Genomic DNA, 27,043 nt, shown 5'->3' with positions numbered 1-27,043 from the left:
TTTACCCTCAGTATTAAGTGACAGAGGCTCAATTCACTATCTCAAAACGTCTCAGGGGAAATATTATCTCTCAAAGTGAGAGACGCAGTAGAAAACCCACGTGAGAGACGAGATAAAGAGATAGCGGCGAAAATGACGTCAAAATCGCGTTGAGACTATACCCAGCCTAACCTAACCTAACCTAACCTAACCTAACCACGCATAATCGAACCTAATCTAAAGTAACCTAACTATAATGTATATATGTATGTATGTATGTATGTATGTATGTATGTATGTATGTATGGATGTATGTATGTATGTATGTATGAGCAGGGCGGAAGAATATTGGAACACGGTCTTCTCGTACCACAACTCATCCCTTAATAACAACTTCTCTTAAAACGGCAGGCCAGCTCTCCCAGGGGGCATAAGGGCCAGGAGGAAGGCCAGTGGGAGGGCCAGGGTGATGAGGGCCAGGGTGATCAGGGCCAAGGTGATGAGGGCCTCTTAGTAATTACTCTCTAGGGGGAAAACACCAAAACTCCCTTCACCTGGGGAGGAAAGTTAGAGAGAGAGAGAGAGAGAGAGAGAGAGAGAGAGAGAGAGAGAGAGAGAGAGAGAGAGAGAGAGAGGCTTAGCATGGTATTGCCTCCTCCCTATTTCTTGTGCTTTCCTCTGTGCGTCTTTTACTTCCTCTGTCTGTTTTTATGATCCATGTTTGTGTTTACGTCTCTGTATTGTCTCTCTCTCTCTCTCTCTTCTTTCTCTCTCTCTCTCTCTTCTTTCTTTCTTTCTTTCTTTCTTTCTTTCTTTCTTTCTCTCTCTCTCCTATTTTCTTGTTCCTTCTCTTTTCTCTCTATCTTTTTCTCTCTTTCTTCTTTTCTATTTTTTCTCTTTTGCTATTTATTTTTTTATTCATTCCCACTTTCGTAATCTCACTTTCTCTCCCTTTCTTTCTTTTTTCTTTTTCTTCCTTTCTTTCTTTCATTCTTTCTTTTTTCTTTCTTTCTCTCTTTCTTTTTCTTTTTCTCTTTCTTTCTTTCCCTTCCTTTCTTCTCTCTCTCTTGTATATATATATATATTCCCTTCTCTTTCGTTCTTTATTTTCGTCACTCCTTCCTCTCCTCTCTCCTTCCTTCCTTCCTTCCCCTTACCAGCCTCTCTCTCTTTCCAACATGATTTCCCTCTCTCCCTTCCTCCCTCTCCCTCCCTCTCTACCACTCTCCTTCCTCCCACTCTAATGTTCCCACTCAACGCATAAAAGAGATTCATAATGGCATCAACACTAAGATGAACACCCATAAAGGCGTTAGTATCCCCACAGCGCCTTAACACACTCTAAAGGAACCATAACTCTCTAGTACAATAACAATAACACTGATTACTCAATATACATACATACATACATACATACATACATACCATACATACATACATACATACATACATACCATACATACATACATACAGTACACAAAAGAGGTCTTCACATTGTTCTTCTACTATTTGTTCTTGTTCTTGTTTTAGCTCTTCTTATTCTTGTTCTTCTTGATCTTGTTTTACTTTTTGTTCTAGTTCTTATTCTTGTTTTACTTCTTCTTATCGTTGTTCTTCTTATTCTTGTTGTTCTTGATCTTGTTCTTCGTGATCTTGTTCTTCTTGTTCTTGTTATTGTTCTTCTTCTTCAGGAATCATCTTTCTGGAGGAAGAGTTGAAGAAGCATTTTCCTCTCTTGGTATTTAAAGCTCGGAGCATTTTCCTCTCTTGGTATTTAAAGCTCGGAGCATTTTCCTCTCTTGGTATTTAAAGCTCGGAGCATTTTCCTCTCTTAGTATTTAAAGCTCGGAGCATTTTCCTCTCTTGGTATTTAAAGCTCGGAGCATTTTCCTCTCTTGGCATTTAAAGCTCGGAGCATTTTCCTCTCTTGGCATTTAAAGTTCGGAGCATTTTCCTCTTTTGGTATTTAAAAGAAGGAGCATTTTCCTCTCGGTATTTAAAGTTTGGAGCATTTTCCTCTCTTGGTATTTAAAGTTCGGAACATTTTCCTCTCTTGGTATTTAAAGTTAGGAGCATTTTCCTCTCTTGGTATTTAAAGTTCGGAGCATTTTCCTCTCTTGGTATTTAAAGGAAGGAGCATTTCCTCTCTAAGTATTTAAAGTTCGAAGCATTTCCTCTTGGTATTTAAAGTTCGGAGCGTTTTCCTCTCCCGGTATTTAAAGTTCGGAGCATTTTCCTCTCTTGGTATTTAAAGGAAGGAGCATTCCCTCTCTTAGTATTTAAAGTTCGGAGCATTTCCTCTCTTGGTATTTAAAGTTCGGAGCATTTTCCTCTCCTGGTATTTAAAGGAAGGAGCATTTTCCTCTCTTGGTATTTACAGTTCGGAGCATTTTCTTCTCTTGGTATTTAAAATTCGGAGCATTTTCTCTTTTGGTATTTAAAGTGTGGAGCATTTTCCTCTTCTGGTATTTAAAGGAAGGAGCATTTCCCCTCTTGGCATTTAAAGTTTGGAACATTTTCCTCTCCTGGTATTTAAAGGAAGGAGCATTTTCCTCTGTTGGCATTTAAAGTTCGGAGCATTTTCCTCTTGGCATTTAAAGCTCGGAGTATTTCCTCTCTTCTTATTTAAAGCTCGGAGCATTTTCCTCTCTTGGTTTTTAAAGGAAGGAGCATTTTCCTCTTGGTATTTAATGTTCAGAGCATTTTCTTCTCTTGGTATTTAAAATTCGGAGCATTTTCTCTTTTGGTATTTAAAGTTCGGAGCATTTCCTCTTCTGGTATTTAAAGGAAGGAGCATTTTCCTCTCTTGGCATTTAAAGTTCGGAGCATTTTCCTCTTGGTATTTAAAGTTCGGAGCATTTCCTCTCTTGGTATTTAAAGGAATGACTTGTAATCCGTAATTTTGCTCGTCTTTCTCCCTTACTGCCGCGACTTGTGACTCTGCCTTCAGTAAATGACCTAAAACGAGTAGCGAGAGTCCCTCAGTAGTACCTCAGTCTCCCACTCGTCCACCACCGTTTTCTATGAACCTCTACTTCGCCTATAGCCGTTTTCTTTAAGGTGTGACAGGTGTGGCAGGTGTGATAGGTGTGGCAGGTGTGACAGGTGTGGCAGGTGTGATAGGTGTGCCGGGTATAACGATAAGGTCAACGAGGTCACAGTCAACACATACCCCTCCATCACCTGTCTTTAACGAGTATAGTCTACAGTATACTATATAGGTATACTGTGAGAGATACCATAGTATACTTTACATATACTGAGGGTTTACCTTAGTTTACCTGCTCACTTAAACTTGCCATTTAGGAAAACTTTTGTTGGTAAGAAAAGTTGTTCATTACCTGAGGAACAGTTCAGGTGTTCTCCAGGTGATTTATCTTAATGAGTTTTTCTTTTGTGTTTATTTTGTCTACCCTGAAGTTCCTAACCTAACCTAACCTAATATGGGTGGGTAAAGTGAGGTGAGATGAGGTGAGGTGAGATGAGGTGAGGTGAGGTGAGGTAAGGTGAAGTAACTATGACAACCTTATACACAGGACACATCAGTGAGTAAGTGTGTTGTGTTGTCTCAGAGGATAAGCACTGGATAGGATTAATTTCAAATGCTCCACCCTAATGATCTTTTGTCCCAGGTGTGTTTACAGTGACGTCACGGAGAGTAGGATTAACTTTAAGCTCTCGGTGATGCTTGATGCTTTTGTATTTTATTTTGTGTTTGATGTTTGGTAATTATACGAGATATTATTGAAAGGTTACGTTAGATTAGGTTAGGTTTGGTTAGGTTAAGTTAGGTTACGTTAGACTAGGTTAGGTTAGCATAATAAGTAGAAGATAATCAGCTAAAAAAAATACAATCGTTTACAATACTCGTACAATAAGATTAAAAATTATAACAGTTTCTTGTATCTTGAGAGTTTACACAAAATACTATATGTTTCAACTCAGTTTCCTTAAGAATCGTATTTGTTTACGTTCGGCTCTCAGCCAATCACAGACATTATCCATGGAGTGAGTCGAGGGAAGCGAGGAATGGGGTCTGAGTTTGTCCTTCCCAGTGTACAGAGGATAAAATAATTATATCTCCTTTCTAACAATATAACGCTTGGTAATTATATTTGGAAATGTAAATATACATAAAATAACTTAAAATGAAAGCGTGGTATGGCTCGTGGGCGTGTCTGAACAATGTAAAATGAACTAACACAATAATTTCAAACGCTTCAGCCTGAATGGTTATGTTCGTGTCGTGTTTTGTTGACATTAATGGCGGCGGGCGAGTAGGATGACCCTAAACACTGATGCTTGTTTTAATGTTTACACACTTGGAGAACATCATGATCATCAACATCAATTTAACATATAATAAATTAACATCCAGCAAGATTAACTTAGACATTTAACATCAAAATAACATTAATTTTAAGCTGGATTTCAAGTTAATAATATAAAAAAATATATATTAACTGACTCTAATCAACTCACACAATATATTAATTACGTTACGTTAGTCATCTATGATAACGGTAATAGGTAACACAGGGTATGGTAGTTTAGCACGTAGTTAAGGACCTAATTGCTATGTTAGACTGAGGTAGTTTGACTATAGGTAAGATAAATAATTAAAGGCATTGATTATTTTTTTTTTCGAAGCAATATATATATATATACGTTATTCTACCCTGTATTACGTTGGTAGAATTGCGACAGTGGTAGTGGAAAGAGTATGAGAGAGAGAGAGAGAGAGAGAGAGATTAAGAAAAAACCAAGACATAGATAAGATATAACAAGAAACAAACACACAAACAAAATGATAGACACACCAACCAACGAACAAACACCAACAACAACAAAAAACAGACAATGACAAAACGTAAAAAAAACAAAAAAAAAACAAAGAGAGAAACAAGATAATGAGGGGAATAATATAGAGAATTATATCCTTCGTGTAGATCGAATAGACAAGCGGACAGACAGACAGACAGACAGACAGACACAGACAGACAGACTGACATACCTGCATGCATGTTGGACGGGGAGGACAATAAGTAGAGGAGATATGGTCCCTTTAGTCGAGCGCCACCCTCACCTGTCACAAACAAACAAACAAACACCTGTTAGTATGTGAGCTTAACAGACAAACAAACAAACAAACACCTGTTAGTATGTGAGCTTAACAGACAAACAAACAAACAAACACCTGTTAGTATGTGAACTTAACAGACAAACAAACAAACAAACACCTGTTAGTATGTGAGCTTAACAGACAAACAAACAAACAAACACCTGTTAGTATGTGAACTTAACAGACAAACAAACAAACAAACACCTGTTAGTATGTGAGCTTAACAGACAAACAAACAAACATTGATTTATTACATGAGAAACAAACAAACAAATACCTGTTAATTAGGTGAGAAAAACAAAGACACACAAACATCTGTTAATATATGAGACAAACAAACGGGCTTTTATTATACGTCAAGGAAACAAACACATAACAAACAATAGCGTCTCTCGTGTCAAATATACAGCGACACAAACAACTCTTTCATTATTTCATCAGTAAACAAACACATCGTAATGATATGACAAACAAACAAACAATAAGACGCTCTATGTAAACAAACACTAAATAGGGTTTAATTAGACATAGGAAAAAACATAAAGAAAGCAAAACAAACACAGATAATTCTTACTGGAAAACAAACACAAGGGCTTTCACACTCTCTCTCACTCACTTTCACCCTCACTCTCTCACTTTCACCCTCACTCTCTCTCACTTTCACCCTCACTCTCTCTCACTTTCACCGTCTCTCTCACTTTCACCCAGTTCTCCCTCTCACTACTTACTCTCCCCCTCTCTCCCTCACTCTCGTCCATACTTCCTCTCACCCCCCACTCTCTCCCCTCTCCCCCCTCTCCTCCTCCGTCAGGCTTGGTATGAATAATTTAGTGAGAGTTGTGTTGGTTTAGTTATTATGATGGTTGAAGGTCTCTCTCTCTCTCTCTCTCTCTCTCTCTCTCTCTCTCTCTAAGGCATATTTCCCTTAGGTATATTGAAGCCCAATTTCATGTTCCCTCTCTGTGAATACATACATACATACATACATACATATATACATACATACATACATACATATATACATACATACATACATACATACATAGATACGCAGATGAACACATATACCGTACAAATAAACAGCGTCACTACACACACACACACACACACACACAATACGGGGCAGGACAAAGGGTTGAAGTTTTTCTCTAAACAAACAGAATATATGATGACTCGCTGATGTGCTCTTCCAACTAGTGTGTCTGTTTGTTTGTGTTTGTGTGTGTTTGTTTGCGTGTGTTTGTGTGTTTGTTTATGTGTGTGTTTGCGTGTGCTGTATAAGTTGCTGATGTATTTCCACTAGTGTGTTTGAGTGTGTTTGTGTGTAAGTATGTGTGTGTGTTTGTTTGTGTGAGAGAGAGAGAGAGAGAGAGAGAGAGAGAGAGAGAGATCACCCCTCCATCCGTCGTTCCCGTAATCCAAACAAAGAATCCGTATCAATCCGACTTCACAGCCACGAACACAACAAAAAACTATACCAACTCCCTATCGATTTTCGTCATCAATTTAGGTCAAGAATCACCAAGTTCTCGTACTATAAAAGAGATATGTAGAGTCTCGGTGATAATTAGCCGCCATTTTAGATATAAATACGTGATAAAGATAAAAATAACTAGATGGATAACTTAAGATTTATTCTACAATTTATTCTGGGTGTTTACAATAATATTAACAGCCATTACTTCCCACACTGTAAGGAATCCACACAAATCCGCCTACAATACCACGAACGCAACGAAAAAATCCATCTACAATACACTACCACGAACACATCCTGCCATATATCCGTCTTCACTCTCACGAACGCAACAAGTAATCCGCTGCATATATTGGGTCTTACGAAAACGACAACAAGAAGTAATCCAGATCAATCCTCGGGTTCTCCTGCCTCCGTGTGAATCCAGAATAAATCCTCTTATACCTGGTCTCTCTCTCTCTCCCCTATTTCATATTTACTTTTTTTCTCTCTCTCTCTCTCTCTACGTTTCTTCCTTCTTCCTTCAATCCCTCATTCTTGTCTTCCTTTATGTCTGCCTTGTCTCTTCCTCCCTCTTTTTTCCTTTTCCACTTCTGTTCCTCTCATCCCTCTCCCATCCTTCTGTCTCCATCGCCTCCTACATCATCATCATCATCATCATCATCATCATCATCATCATCATCATCATCATCATCATCACCAACCCTCCCCACAGTTATCAAGAAGCGCCCCCCTCACTACCTGCGGGTTCCTCACTCATCTATCGATCATAAACTGTCAATAAACAATACTCATGATATGGCAACACCGTTCGCCACCCCGCTACCGTACAAGAAAACGTCGTACAAGGCAGTGAGTGTTGACGTACTGGGTAACATTGTCGTACGAGATGGTGGTATTGGTGCTAGTGGCGGTGGTAGGTGCTGACGGTTGTACATTGTGGCGCTGCAGCTATTAATGGCCTGAACCACCACACAGGACGTCGTTTTATCTGATTATTGAACATTGATTCATATTGACTTCCTACAGTGATGAAAATCTTAGCACGGAGAGAGAAATATTTAGCCATGTCAGTCATTCTCGTCTCCAGGTTGAGAGGTGTTGTCAAGGTGTTGTCAGGTGTTGTAATAGTCGAGGGGCGTCATCAAGCAGCGCGGTCAGTGTGTGTGTGTGTGTGTGTGTGTGTGTGTGTGTGTGTTCATTAATGTACCTAGCTAGAATAGGAAGGTCGAATATAGTTAGTATTCACACATGCCATGGCTACTGGGTTAAAATATGTTCATTATCGTACACAGACAACACATGAAGCAGGAGGAGGAGGGAGGAAGGAGGAGGTGAAGAAGGAGGAGAATAACAGGAGGAGGAGGTGAAGGAGGAGGTGTGTATGAGGAGTAGTTCATTATCGAGCCCCTGATAACACATGAACAACAGGGAATGATGAGTAAAGGCAAGAGGTCGTCGGGTGAGGCCAGAAGCATCGTACATCAGTGCCTGGTATACGGCCGAACACGAGCAGGTATTAACACGGCCTGACACCTTAATGGCGTCTGAAGAGCAGGTATGGCGTAGTAATCAGGCCAGGTGAGTTATCGCACAATCTGGTAGCAATCGTCAGGTTAGGTGAGTTATCGTACACCCACAGTTATCGTACACCTGGCAGCAATCAAGGTAGGAATGTTATCGCACACCTGGTAGTAAACAGGGTAGGGAAGTTATCGTACACCTGACAGTAATCAGGGTAGGGAGGTTATCGAACACCTGGCAGTAATCAGGGAAGGTAAGTTATCGTACACTTGACAGAGAGACAATATGCACCAGTATAGAAATGTAGACAAGAACGATGGAGTGGGAATGGTGAGAGAACGTATCCCCTTAAAGAACGTAACCCCCAAGAACACCCTAAAAGAACGCATCTCAAGAACACCCACAGTATTAATCCCCCATAAATGAACGAATCCACCAATACTCCCCTTAAAATGAACGTAAACATTCCCCTAAGAGCATGGTGAAGGTATGAACGTGTGGTGGTGGTGGTTAACGTTCACACTCACGTTCTCTTCAGCTGAGGTAAATTATGCTACACAACCCGACAGCCACACAGAGAGAGAGAGAGAGAGAGAGAGAGAGAGAGAGAGAGAGAGAGATACAAGAAGAGACAGACAGACAGACAGACAGACAGACACTAAATCCCCGCGTTTCATCTAAAGTCAACCAACCCACCATATTTTTCTTCCACCTAATATAACTCTATACTTACGACTACTGAAATATTTACTGTATAACCAGATGACTAAATTATAATCAAGCCAGCCCTCCCCCCACCCCGTCACCCCTCCCCCCCTTGAATAATTGGATTAAACTAACCTCATTCATCTCGTCTCGCCTCCAGAATACTGAATTAGTGAACAGTGTATAATTTGGTTTAACTTTTTTTTTAATATAACCTGTGTCGAGAGTGATGAAAAAAAAAACTTGTGTTCATTAAAGTTTGAAAATTCTAAGCTTAAGCATAATTGGATTAAGTTTGATAATTTATTTTGAATCTAGTTTGGATTTAGTTAGTTTTAGTCTTTTAATTAATTAGATTCGACCTTTTGGATCAATATGTTGGTAGTTCGCGTTAAGGTTGAAGACAAAGTCACTTACCATTGATTTCTTATTAATTTCAGGTTACATTAAGTTGGTTTGGCACTATGGCGGAAATATTAGTTCTATTTTTAGTGAATTTCTGGAGTTAATTTGCATAATACATCTATTAATTATCCTTTCATCAACTTCACCTAAGATAATGAGATAATATTTCACGTAACGAACATTTGACGTGACGTAAAATCCATTATGTAAGCCGGATACACCATGCACAAGAAAATTAATTGTTTACATGACAGAATAGGATCATCGGACTCGAATTTTTTCTTTTCGCAGGGCGGACAACATCACATATCATTCACTCATTAATAAAACGAAAGAAAAATGTGAAATATAATTATAATCTGCCTAAAATCGAAAAAATATCATAGAAAAATTATCAAGAAGAGAAGAGAATCATGTTTTTGTTACTCGTTTCGTTTAGGTCACGAATTTTTTTTTGTCTTCTCTTGACTGCATCTTATGGTCTTGTCCCTCACGAGTACACAGCGTCGTTAATCGTCCTGGGTATAAGTATTGGTGACAGATGTGGGTCAGTTGGGGTGACTACAAGCAGGCCACGTCCGCCCTCCCAGGACACGACACCTTACTCACACCCCCCTAACCTTACTCACCCTCCCCTAACCTAACCTTACTCACCCTCTCCCACTAACCTAACCTTACTCACCCTCCCCACCCCTAATCCTAACCTTACTCACCCTCTCCCCCCTAACCTAACCTTACTCACCCTCCCCACCCCTAACCTAACCTTACTCACCCCTCTCCCCCAACCTAACCTTACTCACCCTCACCCTCCCCCTAACCTAACCTAACCCCCCCTCTCCCCTAACCTAACCCTAACTCCCTACCCCAGTCTTATCCATTAATATCTCTACCCTTATCCTCCTCATCCCTAATCATACGGCCAAAATATCTCTTTTCTAATATTGTACAAAATTACACAATATTACTCACATTATTTTTTGCCAATTTATGTACTTCTTTATTTGTTTTGCTGCCAGTAGCTTATTCTTACCATTCGTCTATAACACCACATTCCAAAGGCCTCTAACCTCTTTCTGGTGTCTGCTGAAAGTGTCCACGCTCCTGACCCACACATCAGTACTGACCATACAACAATATGGCCAGTATGTATCCTAACCTAACCTATCCTAACCTAAAGTAACCAATCCTATCCTAAACTAACCTATCCTAACGTAAGCTAACCTATCCTAACCTAAACTAACCTATCCTAACCTAAACTAACTCAACTTAACACAGGGTCTAAGTCTTATGGCATCCTGACAGCCAACAGTGCCACGAGTCAGGGAACCAGTGCCTGGCGCCACACCCCTTGTGTTGGCACCAGCCCACAACATCTCCTCCCTCCCTCCCCTCCCACTGTCCCACCTCCTGCCTTCCCACTCCTTTCCCTTCTTGTCCCTCTCCTATCTCTCCTCCCTCCCTTCTTGCCACCCTCCTTGACTCCCTCCCTCCCCTTCTTGCCACCCTCCTTGACTCCTCCTCCCCTTCTTGCTACCCCCCTCCTCCTTCTTACACTCCTCTCCTCCCTCCCTTTCTTGCCACCCTCCCTTCTCCCCTCCCTCCCTTCTTGCCACCTCCTTGACTCCCCTCCCTCCCTTCTTGCCACCCTCCTTGACTCCCTCCCCTCCTTTTCACCCTCCTTGACTCCCCCTCCCCTCCCTTCTTGCCACCCCTCCTTGACTCCTCCCTCCCTTCTTGCCACCCTCCTTGACTCCTCCCTCCTTTCTTGCCACCCACCTTGACTCCTCCCTCCCTTCTTGCCACCCTTCCTGATTCCTCCCTCCCTTTCTTGCCACCCACCTTGACTCCTCCCTCCTTTCTTGCCACCCTCCTTGACTCCTCCTCCTCTTGCCACCCTCCTTGACTCCTCCCTCCCTTCTTCTTGCCACCCTCCTCCCTCCCTCCCCTTCTTGCCACCCTCCCTCGACTCCCTCCCTCCCTTCTTGCCACCCTCCCTCTCTCCCTCCCTCCTTCACGTCTTCTCTCCCTCTCTGACACTCTCTCCTAAATGTGTAAGTCTATTCATTAGTGTTCAAGTATAAACACTAATGAATATGACCTATATTATTAGCTTGTGTACGTCTGTCCTGTGTGTGTGTGTACGTCTGTCCTGTGTGTGTGTACGTCTGTCCTGTGTGTGTACGTCTGTCCTGTGTGTGTGTACGTCTGTCCTGTGTGTGTGTGTACGTCTGTCCTGTGTGTGTGTACTGCTTGTCCTGTGTGTGTACGGGTCTGTCCTGTGTGTGCATGTTTGTCCTGTGTGTGTACGTCTGTCCTGTGTGTGTGTAATACTGTCCTGTGTGGCTCAATGGGAGAGAGAGAGAGAGAGAGAGAGAGAGAGAGAGAGAGAGAGAGAGAGAGAGAGAGAGAGAGAGAGATCCACCACAAACTTGGTCACTTTATCTGCCATGAAATATTGGAACATGTCAAGGCTTCAGGCAGCACCACACTACCACAACTCACTCTGGTAAACTTAATTCTCTTAAAAAAAAGTTTATACCCAAAAAAAGTTCACGATAGTATTTAACTTTTATACTTTTGTACTTTTTTTTATTAGATTTGGGTTTCTTTTTTTGTCCATTAAAACTTTCCTGGGTTAAAGCTTCAAAGTTTTAAGGTTAACTAACTATAACTTTGGTTCCTTAAAAAGTTCCTAAATTTAAGGTCTCTCACATAACTAAAGATATTAGGACTTATTTAACTAATTCTTATGTTAGGTGACCGGGGAGAATGATTTAGAGAGAGACAGAGAAGAATTTTGAGAGAGAGAGAGAGAGAGAGAGAGAGAGAGAGAGAGAGAGAGAGAGAGAGAGAGAGAGAGAGAGAATAAAATACTTACACACATACAAAACCATCCCTCCCCCCTCACCCTTTACCCCTCATTCCCCCCTTATCCCCCCTACAACTAATGACTCTCTGAATGACATTTTACAAGGCCTCACACCCTCTCAACGCATTCCACGCTTATTGATTCAACGCCACTAACGCCACTAACAAATAATATTGGAACCATCCATAACACAAAGACATAAACTCATGTCATAAAATTATCATCTTTTAAAACTCGTAAAATATTAAGGATCGATTTATTTTAAAGTTACAATAAATCGCAAGTCATTTTATTATTATTATTATTATTATTATTAGCTACAGTCTTGCTGAGGAGGGCTGAGAAGGGCTAGGAAGGGCTAGGAAGGGCTAGGAAGGGCTGGCTAGTGCTGTAGAGAAGAAGCCGAGTGTGAACAATGACGTATGTTTACATCGCCTATGATTGGGTCTCACACACCATGACGTCACCTCGTATTAAAGTAATTGGTGTTGAGCCGCCGTGACGTCAGCGAGTTACGTGTTGATTGGTTCTGATCTATAATGACGTCAGCCAGTGTCAGGGAGGTTGAGGCTTGTGTAAATAATTCTCTTCTTAACGAGAGTATTATAATGGTGTGTGTGTGTGTGTGTGTGTGTGAGTGTGTGTGGGTGTGTGGGTGTGTGTGTGTGTGTGTGACCCAGACCCAGACAGAGACAGACAGACAGACAGACACACCCGCCACCGTGTCTGGGTTAAAGTTCAGGTCAAGATTAAGTTATGGTAGGGGTGATGACGTCATAAGGAGGGAAGGAAAGGGGAGGGGGGGGATGATGACGTAACAAGGAGGGGGTGAGTGCCTATAACTCCTGGGGTAACATTAACACACAGGAAGACTGCCTCTTGTTTATGGTCTGACCCACACACACACACACACACACACACACACACACACACACACACACACACACACACACACCCACACACACACACACTAAAAAATATCTTCATCCAATACTATAATCCTTTTACGTACTCCAGCGAACAGAGAGAGAGAGAGAGAGAGAGAGAGAGAGAGAGAGAGAGAGAGAGAGAGAGAGAGAGAGAGAGAGAGAGAGAGAGAAAACAAAAACGAAGAACAAGAAGAGTGTGTGTGTGTGTGTGTGTGTGTGTGTGTGTGTGTGTGTGTGTGTGTGTGTGTGTGTGTGTGTGTGTGTGTGTGTGTGTGGGTGGGTAGGTGTGTACAATCACCAACACACACACACACACAAATCTGCCTTTTATTTTCCCTAAGTATTTCCAGAGAGACACTTTCTCTCCTCGTACACACCAACATTTCTCTCTTTAACCCACAACAACTATTTTAATCTGTTCCACTTTCTTTCTTTCTTTCTTTCTTTCTTTCTTTCTTTCTATATTTCTCTCTCTCTCTCTCTCTCTCTCTCTCTCTCTCTCTCTCTCTCTTTCTTTCTTTCTTTCCTGGTCTGTCTGTCTGTCTGTCTGTCTGTTTAAGATAAATGGCTGGAATGTACAGAAGAAGGGAGGGCAAATGATAGAAGGCAAGGAGAAGGAAGGGGGGGTTGAAGGAAGAAGAGGGAAGGGCGAGGGGAAGGAGGGAAGGGGGGGAAAGGAGAAAGAAGGGAATAATACCTTGTAATGCATACCGTATGATAACATTTCCCTCGCCGGCAACACCTCCTCCCTAATGAACTGCCAGACGTAGAAGCATCATAACACACACACGATACCACTCTCCTACACAACCTCAATTATTTATATACTTTATTATATATTTAAAAACATTAATAATATATCAGAAACACCATAAAAACTTTAGTAAAATAACAAAATTGTGGAGAAACATAAATGGAAGTTATCGTACAGGAACCAGAGAAGTTATCGTACAAGAACCAGAGAAGTTATCGTACAAGAACCAGACAAGTTATCGTACAAGAACCAGACAAGTTATCGTACAAGAACCAGACAAGTTATCGTACAAGAACCAGACAAGTTATCGTACAAGAACCAGACAAGTTATCGTACAAGAACCAGACAAGTTATCGTACAAGAACCAGACGTTGTTTTTGTGGTATAGCTAAAGTGCTCTTTCCTTACCTCCTCAGCTACCAAGAATCACTACACTGGAACATGTCTCTTAGCTCACAGGGGGAAGGGGGGAAGGGGTAGGGGGGAGGAGGAAGGGGGACAGACAGACGCTATAACTTGTCCGCCTCTACATTCTAGGGGCTTGGTTAATGAGGGGTATAATATAAACAGATACATAGAGAGAGAGAGAGAGAGAGAGAGAGAGAGAGAGAGAGAGAGAGAGAGAGAGAGAGATGGATGTTGAACTTTTTCTCCAGGCTACAAGGCGACACTTGCTGCCTGGAGGCCTTCCCACTACACTCCTAAGTTTTTCCCTACTGTCGTGATGGGCCCCCTGTTGTGATGGGCTCCCTCTGTCGTGATGGGGTCCTCTTGTTGCAGATGGGGCCCTCAGTTGTGATGGGCCTTGTTCTATTGTTTTACGGGGTCTAATGGTCACTCACTCACTCACTCGCTAAACTCACTCACTCACTCACTCACTCACTCACTAAACTCACTCACTCACTTCACTCACTCACTCACTCACTCAAACTCACTCACTCACTCACTCACTCACTCACTCACTCCCACACCCCAAAAAAGATTCCCCTATAAAACTCCTCAATAAACTTGTGTGTAAAGCATAAGAAGACTTTATTGTTGTCTTGATTTATGTCTTCGTGTTTATGTCTTCGTGTCTGTCTTTGTGTTTATGTCTAGACTGTGTGTTGAGGAGAGACGACATAAACATAATGTGACGAAGACGATGTTAATACGGCCACAGAATGTAAACACACTCGGATATTTGCAACCAGTGTGGGAAGCCTGGAGGAGTATGTTCTCGTCTCTGGATGTAAACAAAAGAGGTTGTTTATATCATATTTCAACATTGTTTACACTAAAAAATAAGATTAGTTTTATATTCTTAACATTAAAATGAAAAATATTAACATTGACGCCATCAAAATATTTCCCCCAAATTAAGATAGCGACTTTCCTCTCAAACTTTGTTAATCTTCACCTGGTTAAAACTGTAAGAACTAATCCAACCTGTCTTACTAACTTAGCACTTAATCAGTCAATGTGTCTGAGGGTTGGCGACCATGGCCCACTACACTTGAATATATATTTAACAATCCCGTCAGCTGTTGTATGTCTCTATGGACTACAGGATATAATTTCAATCATCAATTTCAATTTTATCTTTCTCCTGGCTCTCATTTTTACCCATTAATATCTCTACCATTACCCCCTCATCCCCATTTACACAGCCAAGGTATCTTATATGGTCCAGATGCTCTACGACACACACACACACACACAGATAGCGGCCCAATGGAGGACCGTTTTATTCTATCACCGTAATAGTATATGAGGGAGGGAGACGTGTGGCCCTCTGAACAACAACAACAACAACAAAGATAACAACAACACGAACAAGAACAAACAAGAACAACAATAATGAAGTGTTGTGATGGAAGATTGTACAGGTTGTGAATGAGGCAACAACTTAATTCACAATACAAGTAAATAAACACATTCTACTTATAAATACGCATAACACACTACTTATAAAACATTATTTAAACACATAAACATTACTTGGAGACTTATAAACACTCTTAAGATGTTTACAGTGTCGTGGATCTGATCTATTGGTAAAAAAATTACAGTGGCGTTGTTCATCCTGGGAAACAACACACAGGCAGTACAGGATGATGGACGTTGTTCATCCTGGGAAACAACACAGGCAGTACAGGATGATGGACGTTGTTCATCCTGGGAAACAATACACAGGCATTACAGGATGGTGGACGTTGTTCATCCTTGGGAAACAACACACAGGCATTACAGGATGATGGGCGTTGTTCATCCTTGGGAAACAACACACAGGCAGTTCAAGATGATGGACGTTGTTCATCCTGGGAAATAACACACAGGCAGTACAGGATGATGGACGTTGTTCATCCTGGGAAACAACACACAGGCAGTACAGGATGCACCACTTAGCAAGCTTCACCATCCTGGGTTACCAAATCTCCTCTCACTCTGTATTGCGACGTACTAACGCTCACACAGACACACAGACAGGCAGACACAAAGACAATCAGACGCACGCCTCCCCCCACTCATATATATATATAGATAGACACAGACACAGACACAGACACATAAAGTATATACATGGGAGTGTGTTTGCGTGGGAGTGTGTGGGAGTGTATGTGTGTCTGTGGGAGAGTGAGTGTGTGATAAAGTGAGTGTGTGTAGAGGGTGTGTGTGTGTGTGTGTGTGTGGTGGAATGTAAGTGTATGGGAAAGTGAGTGAGTAACATGAGAGAATGAGTGTGTGTATGAGAGTGAGTGTGTGGAAGAGAATAGGAGTGTGGTAGGGTGAGAGAGAGAGAGTGTGTGGTGGTGGCATTACACATCACATCACATCACAGCACATCACAACACTCACTAGGGTAGGTCTGCATAAAACTGGATGGGATAACTTTAACAGTGGTCCGTGTTACAAGGTTTTCTGATCACTTCAATATACTGGACCGATTTTATGGCTCTGTAAAATGCACCAAACACCACACCCAGCTTACAGTGCCTCAATACCACACCACACCCAGCTTACAGTGCCCCAATACCACACCACACCTAGCTTACAGTGCCCCTAAACACCACACCCAGCTTACAGTGCCCCAATACCCCACCATGCTACCACACCACAGCTTACAGTGCCTCAATACCACACCACACCCAGCACAGTGCCCTAAACACCACACCACACCAGCTAATGCAACACACCCAACACAGTGCAAAGCCACACCACACCCAGCTTACACAGCCCTAAATCCACACCACACCCAGCCAGCTTACAGTACCCCAACACCACATCACACCCACCCAGACTACACTACCACAGCACCACACTACACCACACTACACCATACCACACCACACCCAGCACGTACCTCATATAAGAGAAATAAACCATGCATAACAATGAGAAGCTTCAACACTGCAACACACAGCAGTAGAATTGGTCAGGATCGAGGGTAAACTGAACTAAATGTAAAATACAATGTAATCTGTCGCAGTCGAGTGAGGCAACGAGAGTAGGACTGTATAAATTCTTAATGATCACTACCACAGCAGCAGGGAGGGGAGAGCTGAGGGTAAAGGTGAGGGGAGAGGTGAGGGGAGAGGTGAGAGGGTAGGAGAGGGGTGAGGGGAAAGGAGGAGTAAGGGGAGATCTAAGGGGACAGGTGAGGGAAAGAGTAAGGGGAAAGAGTAGAGAGTAAGGGAAGGGATGTAAAATGGGATTAGGAGAGATGTGAGGGGAGAGGTGAGGGAGGAGTAAGGATGAGAGAGAGGTGAGGGGAGATGTGAGGGAGGGGTGAGGGGAGGTGTGAGGGTTGATGTGAAGGGAAAGGTGAGGGGAGGAGTGAGGAGAGGTGTAAGGGGTGATGGGAAAGGTTTAAGGGAGGAGTGAGAGGTGATGTGAGGGGAGAGGTGAGGGGAGAGGTGAGGGGAGGTAAGTGTGACAATAGTCTGGCTCAGGCCGATCCAGGATCATGCTCATATGGCCACTTGCTGAGGCTTCCTCCCCTCTGACACTGAGGATATACCCTCCTCCCCCCCTCTCCCCCCATCCCCCTCCTTCCCCCCACAGTACCCCAGGACACTCGTACCCAGCCTCCATTATCTGCTGGTACTGTTGTTATTGTTGTGGTAGTGGTGATGGTAGTAGTAGTGGTTGTGGTAGTGGTGATAGTGATTGTGGTAGTGGTTAAAATAGTGGTGGTGGTGACAGTATTGGTGGTTTTAGTAGTGGTGGTAGTAATAGTGGTGATAGTAGTAGTAGTAGTAGTGGTAGTAGCATTAGTAGTAGTGGTGGTGGTGGTGGTGGTGGTGGTAGTAGCACTAACAGTCACACTACATTAACTGGACTACAGATCTACTCCACATAACTGGCCTGTAAGGAAGGTTCCAGTCTGATCCACACAGTTACAACATCAGTCTAACTATTTATAACTGTTGTGGAGTTCAGTTCCCTCATGTTAACCTCCTTGGTAGTTAGTCAGTCAGTTAGTTAGGTAATTAGGTAGTTCGTCGTTTGTTCGTTAGTTAGTTAGGTCGGTCGTTCGTTAGTTAGTTAGGTCTTTGGTTCGTTAGTTAGATCGTTCGTTCGTTTGTTCGTTAGTTAGTTAGGTCGGTCGTTCGTTAGTTAGTTAGGTCGGTCGTTCGTTAGTTAGTTAGGTCGGTCGTTCGTTAGTTAGTTAGGTCGGTCGTTCGTTAGTTAGTAATTTGTCTTACGAACTTGAGTGAATTTTCATCCTGGTCTCTTTTTGTCTAGCCCTTTGTCTTTGTCTGCCTTGAGTCTGTCTTTCTCTCTGCTTATCTTGAGTCTGTCTTTCTCTCTGCTTATCTTGAGTCTGTCTTTCTCTCTGCTTATCTTGAGTCTGTCTTTCTCTCTGTCTGTCTTCCTCTTTGTATGTCTTCCTCTCTGCTTATCTTGAGTCTGTCTTTCTCTCTGCTTATCTTGAGTCTGTCTTTCTGTCTGCTTATCTTGAGTCTGTCTTCCTCTCTATCTGTTTTGAGTCGATCTTTCTGTCTGTTTGTCTTCTGTCTGTTAGATTTGACCCCCTGTTAGAAACCATTGATGCTATTATCTGAGCCTCAGTTTTTAACATTTACTGTATAGATCCTCAACTTGTGTTAGAAACCTCCAACCTGTTAGAAACTGCGACTGTTAGACCTGACTTACCGTTAGAAACCACCACTGTTAACAGATAGCTACCTTGCCCTTGATTTAAGACCTTAATTATTGGCTGAGACAGAACCCATTGTTAGAAACCTCAGTTAGAAAAGATGACTTGTAAACTGGTATCCCCAATCCACTTTTAGAAACCAAGAGAACTAGGTCTTTAACTCCCTACTAGATAACGTAAAGTAGGGCAACGAAAAACGACACAGCACAATGAACGAATAAGAGACAGACTCAACAAAATCTAAAGTGACCAAGGTCTATCTTTGCATGTGAGAATTGAAATGAGCCCTGACCTCTGACCTTTGATAATGGGGCTAATTGTACATTCCAGTGTCCTAGACGTGGATTTAATAACCATGTTGGTGTAGAGATTTTGTTGATATATCTTAGCGTTCATGAGTTACGGTTGTCTAAAGAAAGTAATGGAAGAAAATTGTGAGCAAGACTAAACAAAGGAAGTCATTGATTTTAGTCGTCAGGGATAAGTTGAAAATGATGGTATTTTGAGGGTTTTGAAATAATCATTAAATGTTTTGTCTCTCTCTCTCTCTCTCTCTCACTGTCTCACTTCTCTCTCTCTCTCTCTCTCAGCAGGTTGAGGTCGATGCTCGCCTGCTGACTCTCACTGAACTAATTGAGTCTGTAATACAACACTCTCCTCCTCACTTCACTCACGTCTCACCTCGCCTCGTCTCTTGACTCAACGAAACAAAGGAGAGTAGACCAAGTTGACACGCTACCCTGACTCCTCGTCCCCAGAGGCTTGAAGATGAAGATTTCTCGTAAGTCAAGATAGTGTACTAACCTGGCTGATTTGCGATAAATCACAAAAGTTAACTTAAAATTACACTGTGACTCTACCTTAACCAGATACGTTCATTTAACACCAGTTATAAGAAAAACTAAAGTAAAGATTATGTACCTTAGTTCTGTATGGTGTTAAGAGAACCTATGTAGTTAAAGTAGAGTTACAGTGTAATTTTGGAGCCATTTGTGTTTTATCTTAAGTCAACCAGTTTAGTACAGTCTTATATCTTGACTTACGAGAAATCTTCATCTTACGAGCCTCTGGGGACCTGGTGAAGGCCATAAAGATCTGGTTACTCAAAATTTCTTAGGTTGACCACCATCCCAGCGAGGCGTCTCTCTGCCTGACCTCAACTGCGGCACAAAGGAGGTGATCTGGCCACAGTATTACCACGTTTCTGGGATCGGCCTTTTGGGGAGTAAGTGTCTCTCCTCCTACTACAGTGGAGGAGTAACAAGTGGGAGTAAATCTTTCTCCCACTAATGACCAACTCACCTGTCGCTTCACTACCTCATGGTCGAGAGTAAATAAAGTAACTCTTCCTTCGCCGATGACACAACTTACCTGCCCTTCACGCCTTTGTGATACAGTTACCCAAAGAGTCAAAATACTCCCCCCTCGCCCTTTATTTCCTCCTTCTCCTTCCTCTTCACCCCCCTTTACCCTCCTATATTTAAACAAGAAGGAGGTTGAGTGCCTCTCGTGCCAGTAATGACTAGGGTCACCTGGGCCTCCCCCAGGTGAAATAGCCAGGTAAAGACAGGGACGGCTGACCTACCTGATCTCTTGGTGTAGTGCCGGAGTCCTGGGCGAAGGGTGATATCATAGGCCGAGGCCGAAGCCGCCAAAAGGACCAGGAGGAGCAGGGCCGAGCCCTGGCCGAGGGTGGTGTAGGAGCGACCCATGGCTGGTGTCCACGCACAACACTACAACAAAAGTGCCACAGCAGCGTCTACCACAGCGTCCTTAGACTGTGGAGCGTCTCACGGAGACTGCCTCACCTCCGCCACACAGCACCAATAGAGGCTTGTCTAGGACTCTGGCCCGGAGGAAGAGTAGACAGCTGGCTACTTCAACAGTTGGTTGACACGGCTGGTATACAGCTGGTCGTGTGTACTCTGTCGCTCGGTCGCCACCGGTTGCTGAGCGCCTAACCCGCCTCTCTACACTTTATACGCCACACAGAGCCACACACACCGCCCCCCGCCCACACCACACTCCTACTTCTTCTGTGTAGCGTCCCCGTCTCACAATGTAACGACCACCACCCCGCCTCCCCCTCCACACCCTCGTCAGCCCCCCGCTGGTCCCCCTCACACCTACAAAACAAAATTTACAATAGCATTCGTCAACAACAGCTCGCAAAAACGTAATTATCTTGTAAAACTCAAGTAAAACAGTAGGCAGTCAAGGGTCGACATGGCCAAACTCTCCGTAACTGACCAACCAACAAAGGGGACCTGCGCCTGAGACCAGTCCAGCAACCAATGAGCGTACAGGCAGCACGCGGTTCGACCAATCAAGAGAAGCTTCCTACTTTTTGCATTCCCGCGTCAAAGATCATCAATACAGAGCTAGGCAAGACGAGCCATTCCCGGCCCTACGTCCCCTGCACGATGGTCGGGAGTCCTGTCCTCCCTCATCCTCGTCTGTTCCCCTCTGGCTCTGAGGGGTCCAGGTGAGGGAGGGGAGGTGAGGGGTGCAGACCTGGGCGTGTGAGGAGCCACCGCCCACACACACCTGTCTCTCCCACCCACCAACCCACCCACCCACCCGTCCATCAACCCACCGCCCCACACGCACAGACATACACACCTGTCTCTTAACCCACCGAAGACTCTAGACACATATACCTGCTTCTCTCTCACCCACCCACCTGCTCACCCACCCACCCACCCACCCACTCACCCAGACACACGCACACATGCCTCTCCCCCCAAACCACCGGCTGCTCACATATATAAGTGTCTCCCCCAATCACCCACCAGACCACCACCGAGATATCTCTTTCCCACACACACACACACACACACAGACACACAGACACACACACACACACACACACACACACACACACACACACACACACACACAGACACACACACACACACACACACACACACACACACACACACACACACCTGCCTCTCCCACCCACCGCCCATGCACTAGTCACAGTCATCAACAGGTGTAACAGTCATCAATATGTCAGTACACAAACATTTGCAACACTGCGAGTGACGATCAGGGTTATCAACAGCATTTTGACAGTGTCCTGACAGTGTGTCCTGACAGTGTGTCCTGACAGTGTGTGTGGATTAGGGAATAGTTACGAGTCAGCCCAGTGTGTCAGTCACGTCAGCCTGTCGTCATATATCTCTGACCTCTCACTATAAGACCATGACCTCTCACTATACGACCATGACCTCTCACTAGAAGACCATGACCTCTCACTATAAGACCATGACCTCTCACTATAAGACCATGACCTCTCACTATACGACCATGACCTCACTAGAAGACCATGACCTCTCACTATAAGACCATGACCTTCACTATAAGACCATGACCTCACTATAAGACCATGACCTCTCACTATAAGACCATGACCTCTCACTAGAAGACCATGACCTCACTATAAGACCATGACCTCTCACTAGAAGACCATGACCTCTCACTATACGACCATGACCTCTCACTATAAGACCATGACCTCTCACTATACGACCATGACCTCTCATTATACGACCATGACCTCTCACTAGAAGATCATGACCTCTCACTAGAAGACCATGACCCTCTCACTATACGACCATGATCTCTCACTAGAAGACCATGACCTCTCACTATAGACCATGACTCTCACTATACGACCATGACCTCTCACTATAAGACCATGACCTCTCACTATACGACCATGACCTCTCACTATAAGACCATGACTCATACTATAAGACCATGACCTCTCACTATAAGACCTGACCTCACTATAAGACCATGACTCTCACTATACGACCATGACCCTCACTAGGAAGACCATGACCTCTCACTATAAGACCATGACCTCTCACTATAAGACCATGACCTCTCACTATAAGACCATGACCTCTCACTATAGGACCATGAACAAAAGAACCATTATCTGTATACCTGTGCTCTATATACATGAAGAGCCAATGCGAACTTGTATTACGATTTTAATACACAAATATCTATCTATCACTCAATAACAACCCAATTTGTGGCAGTAATTGTTATTGTTTACTTTTCACAACCATATTTGAATGTATTGTGTTTTTTTTCATTGCTCAACAGTAGGGACAGTGTATACCGCCAGGGAAATAAGTTGCTTATCTTATACACAAATTTAGGAACGTTTCTCGCCAAGGTTGTCGTTTAAGGTTAGGTTAAATTTTGGTTAATTTATAATAAGGCTAGGCTATTAGATTAGGTCAATGTTTCCCGATAATCATTTAAATCGCCGCATGATTCACCTCAACCTAGAAAGTAAGGCGTCAATAAAAAATGGACGAGTTATCCATAAAAAACTCAAGACGTGAATGAGAGAAAATGGAGTAAATTCAAAGGGGTAACATAGATATAAATCCACTTTTTGTACGTACAGGTATATTCAGTAATTTAGACCTATAAAAGCATTATTTATGTAAAAAATAGTACATTATATATCGTAACTGACAATCATCATAATGTTATAAAAAAAACGTTCTATTGATATATTTAAATGAATATATCCCGTATATTCTCATTCCTTGCCTGTACCGATATTAGATGCCCTTTAGCTAAGAATTAATTTGATTTAGATTTCCTGGGTTAATAATTCACACAATACACCTACATACATAACACATATACCATCAGTAGGACTTATTTCCGATGTGGTCTTAAGTTAGATGTCAGTTCATTGTGTTCAAACGTGCGTCCCGATACTAGGTACTGACGCAGTCCAGTGAATGAGACAGACTTAGGCCCCTCGTCCAGGATAGGTATAAGTAACACAGGTATACTACTACTACTACTACTACTACTACTACTACTACTACTACTAATAATAATAATAATAATAATAATAATAATAATAATAATAATAATAATAATAATACCAAAACCAGAACTATGAACAATACGATGATAACAAAGAGTTAGTACCAAGTATTATCCCACGTGTGTATAAACATCTGTACGCACACACACACACACACTCTACCTGGCTAGACAACAACACCGCTAACTATCATAACAAACAACAACAAAAAAACACAGTAAAAGGGACACTACCACCCCCCAGACAAGGCCACTATTGGTGTGGTAACCGCTGCGTAAAGAAGATAAACATGACATCTTGATCCTCCTAGTGTGTGTCCAGTCGTTTCTTGAAGGTCGACAGGTAAGGTAGACGACCACTGTGCAGATTATTGGCCCACACGTTACTCTCTCTCTCTCTCCTCCCTCCCTCTTCCATCTCCAATCCCATTCTCTCCTTGTCAATTATCTTCCCTTCCCTCTTCCCTCTCATCTTCATTCTCTTTGCTCTTCTCATCTCTCCCTTCTTTTCCCCTCTCTCCCATCATCTTCCCTTCCCTCTCTCCTTCCTTTCCTTCATGTCGTTATAACCAATCAACTGCCTCTCTTAGATTTTGAGGGCAGTGGGGGGGAGGCAGGTAGGGGGAGGGGGAGGCAGAGTAGGGGGAGGGGGAGGCAGGTAGGGGGAGGGGAAGCAGGTAGGGAGGGGCATGACCTCTTTCCACGTCACACCTCAACGTCAAACTGGTCACTCTTACTCTCACCTCTCACGCCTACTATTGAACCCTGCGACTCCCGGATCCCGACTCTCGACTCCTAGACTCCCGAACCCCGAACCCCAAATCCTGAAACCTGACTCCAGAATCTTGAATCTATAACAGGTATAAAAATATTTGCTATGGAGAGAGAGAGAGAGAGAGAGAGAGAGAGAGAGAGAGAGAGAGAGAGAGAGAGAGAAGGAACTCAGCGGGTGGTGGTGGTGGTCACAACAACTATATATCCCCAGGGTCAACATGTGGCTGGTAGTTCAGGTATGTGGGTAGTTACCGTCGACCAATCAGAGCCAAGGTGAGTAAGGTGGTTGTGTGGTTAAAGAGGGAAGCTTTGATGAGAAATTATTTGTTAGGTTAGGTTTGGTTAGGTTAGGGTTTGGTTAGGGTTAGGTTAGGTTAGGGTTTGGTTAGGTTAGGTTTGGTTAGGTTAGGTTAGGTTAGAGTTAGGTTAGGTTATTAGGTTAGGTTGGTTAGGTTAGGTTTGGTTAGGTTAGGGTTTTACTTATGGAAACATAAATGTACGTTTACAGAAACTTATGTACGTCTTACAAGCTTGTGTACACACCTTTCCATGTACGTTATATGGTGCACATAATATAACAGTGCCTTGGTGTACATAGAGGTGTACATGAACTATGACTGAATGTACACATGTTTATTACTGTTGTTATAATGCACACACAATAACAATAACACAACAACAACAACAACAACACCGTTAACAGAAAAATTCATCGAAGAAACGGCGACGATAGAAACAGTACCTCTAAAAACATTCCCGTTAACAGGGTATAGTTCGGCTTTCACTACCGTTAACAGAGAGATTCACTACCGTTAACGGCACAATATACCACCATAAACAGTGTAAGTTACCGTTAACACCGTACAGACTAGCCAACAGAAACAAACAGACACCCGAGTACCGTTAAGAGACAACCTGTATGTGTGTGTGTGTGTGTGTGTGTGTGTGTGTGTGTGTGTGTGTGTGTGTGTGTGTGTGTGTGTGTGTGTGTGTGTGTGTGTGTGTGTGTGTGTGTGCTTGCTTTCTCCTTCACTTGGGACAAAGGTTAAGCTTGACCCCCACGGCAGACAGTTCTTGCACACTACCTAATTTATACAGTGGTAGATGTTTGGTGGAGTTTGTGGAGTTTGGTGGAGTTTGGGTAGAGTTTGGTGGAGTTTGGTGGAGTTTTGGTAGAGTTTGTGGAGTTTGGTGGAGTTTGTGGAGTTTGGGTAGAGTTTGTGGAGTTTGGTGGAGTTTGGTGAGTTTTGGTGGAGTTTGTGAGTTTGTGAGTTGGTGGAGTTTGGGTAGAGTTTGTGGAGTTGGTGGAGTTTGGTGGAGTTTGGTGGAGTTTGAAGAGCTTGGTGGTTATTGGTAGAATTCTGAGATTTTGATGAAAAAATTCGGGTTTTTTTATTTAAGGAAAAAAAACGAAGATGAAATTTGACTAAAAATTTCATAACAAATAAAATTCTAAGGAGAGAGAGAGAGAGAGAGAGAGAGAGAGAGAGAGAGAGAGAGAGAGAGAGAGAGAGAGAGAGAGAGAGAGAGAGAATGATGAATGCAACATCATTCTTCTCCCATCACCTCACCCCCCTCCTCCCTCCCACCTCACCTTCACTACCACCTCTATCCCTCCTCCTCCTACTACTGCCTGACACCATTCTTTCTTTTTCTTCCTCTTCCTCCCCCGCCATGGAGGTATAAAATGTACCCAAAAGTTACGCGTCTTTCTTCTCTACTTTCTTCCTCTTCCTCCTCCTTTCTTCCTCTTCCTCCTTCTTCTTCCCTCTTCCTCCTCCTCTTCTCTTCTCTTCCTCCTCCTTCTCCCTCTTCCTCCCTCCTCCTCAATTTAACATGAAGTAAAGTTAACCCCTTATGTTAGTTCACCTCTCATTATTATTATTATTATTAACTGGACGCAACACACAGACAGACAAGTTAACTGCTACATGCACAAGGGGCTGATCCTGGTCACACACACACACACACACACACACACACACACACACACACACACACACACACACACACACACACACATACACACACTTTCATTGACCTTCGTGTAGTCATCTTCACATAGGTCGCCAGGGTTTAGAGTATGTGATTGATTGAGAAACTACAGGTACAGGTAAGGGTACAGGTACAGGTAAGGGTACAGGTACAGGTACAGGTAAGGGTACAGGTACAGGTAAGGGTACAGGTACAGGTAAGGGTACAGGTACAGGTAAGGGTACAGGTACAGGTAAGGGTACAGGTACAGGAAGGTACAGGGCAAGGTACAGGTAAGGGTACAGGTAAGGGTACAGGTACAGGTAAGGGTACAGGTACAGGTAAGGGTACAGGTACAGGTAAGGGTACAGGTACAGGTACAGGTACAGGTACAGGTACAGGTACAGCTACAGGTACAGGTACAGGCACAGGTACAGGTACAGCTGCAGGCAGGTGCAGGTACAGGTACAGGTACAGGTACAGGTACAGGTACAGGTGTACAGCTACAGGTACAGGTAC

The 27,043-nt window shown here is 43.1% G+C and overlaps 1 protein-coding gene across 5 annotated transcripts in view; it reads right to left on the bottom strand.

Annotated features, from left to right (window-relative positions):
- LOC121853628 (prohormone-4-like) overlaps window positions 1–20,878 on the bottom strand; it is a 79,572-nt gene extending 58,694 nt beyond the window's left edge. For 3 of the 5 annotated variants that reach the window (XR_006086365.1, XR_006086364.1, XM_042347889.1), the window contains exons 1-2: window positions 20,493–20,878; window positions 4,994–5,065 (exon numbers count right to left, since the gene is read on the bottom strand). Coding sequence is in view for 3 of the 5 variants with exons in the window: in XM_042347889.1 (XP_042203823.1) it covers window positions 4,994–5,065; window positions 20,493–20,619 (199 nt within the window). In the remaining 2 variants the exon portion in view is untranslated. The remainder of the gene's footprint in view (window positions 1–4,993; window positions 5,066–20,492) is intronic. The other 2 variants (XM_042347891.1, XM_042347890.1) reach the window with 2 other exon arrangements.
- Between the last annotated feature and the right edge of the window lie 6,165 nt (window positions 20,879–27,043).

This window comes from Homarus americanus, unplaced genomic scaffold (assembly GCF_018991925.1).
Source record: "Homarus americanus isolate GMGI-L3 unplaced genomic scaffold, GMGI_Hamer_2.0 scaffold4896, whole genome shotgun sequence".
Lineage (NCBI taxonomy): Eukaryota > Metazoa > Arthropoda > Malacostraca > Decapoda > Nephropidae > Homarus > Homarus americanus.
Note: the sequence above shows the minus strand (reverse complement) of the source record. Positions and strands in the feature narration are given on the sequence as shown.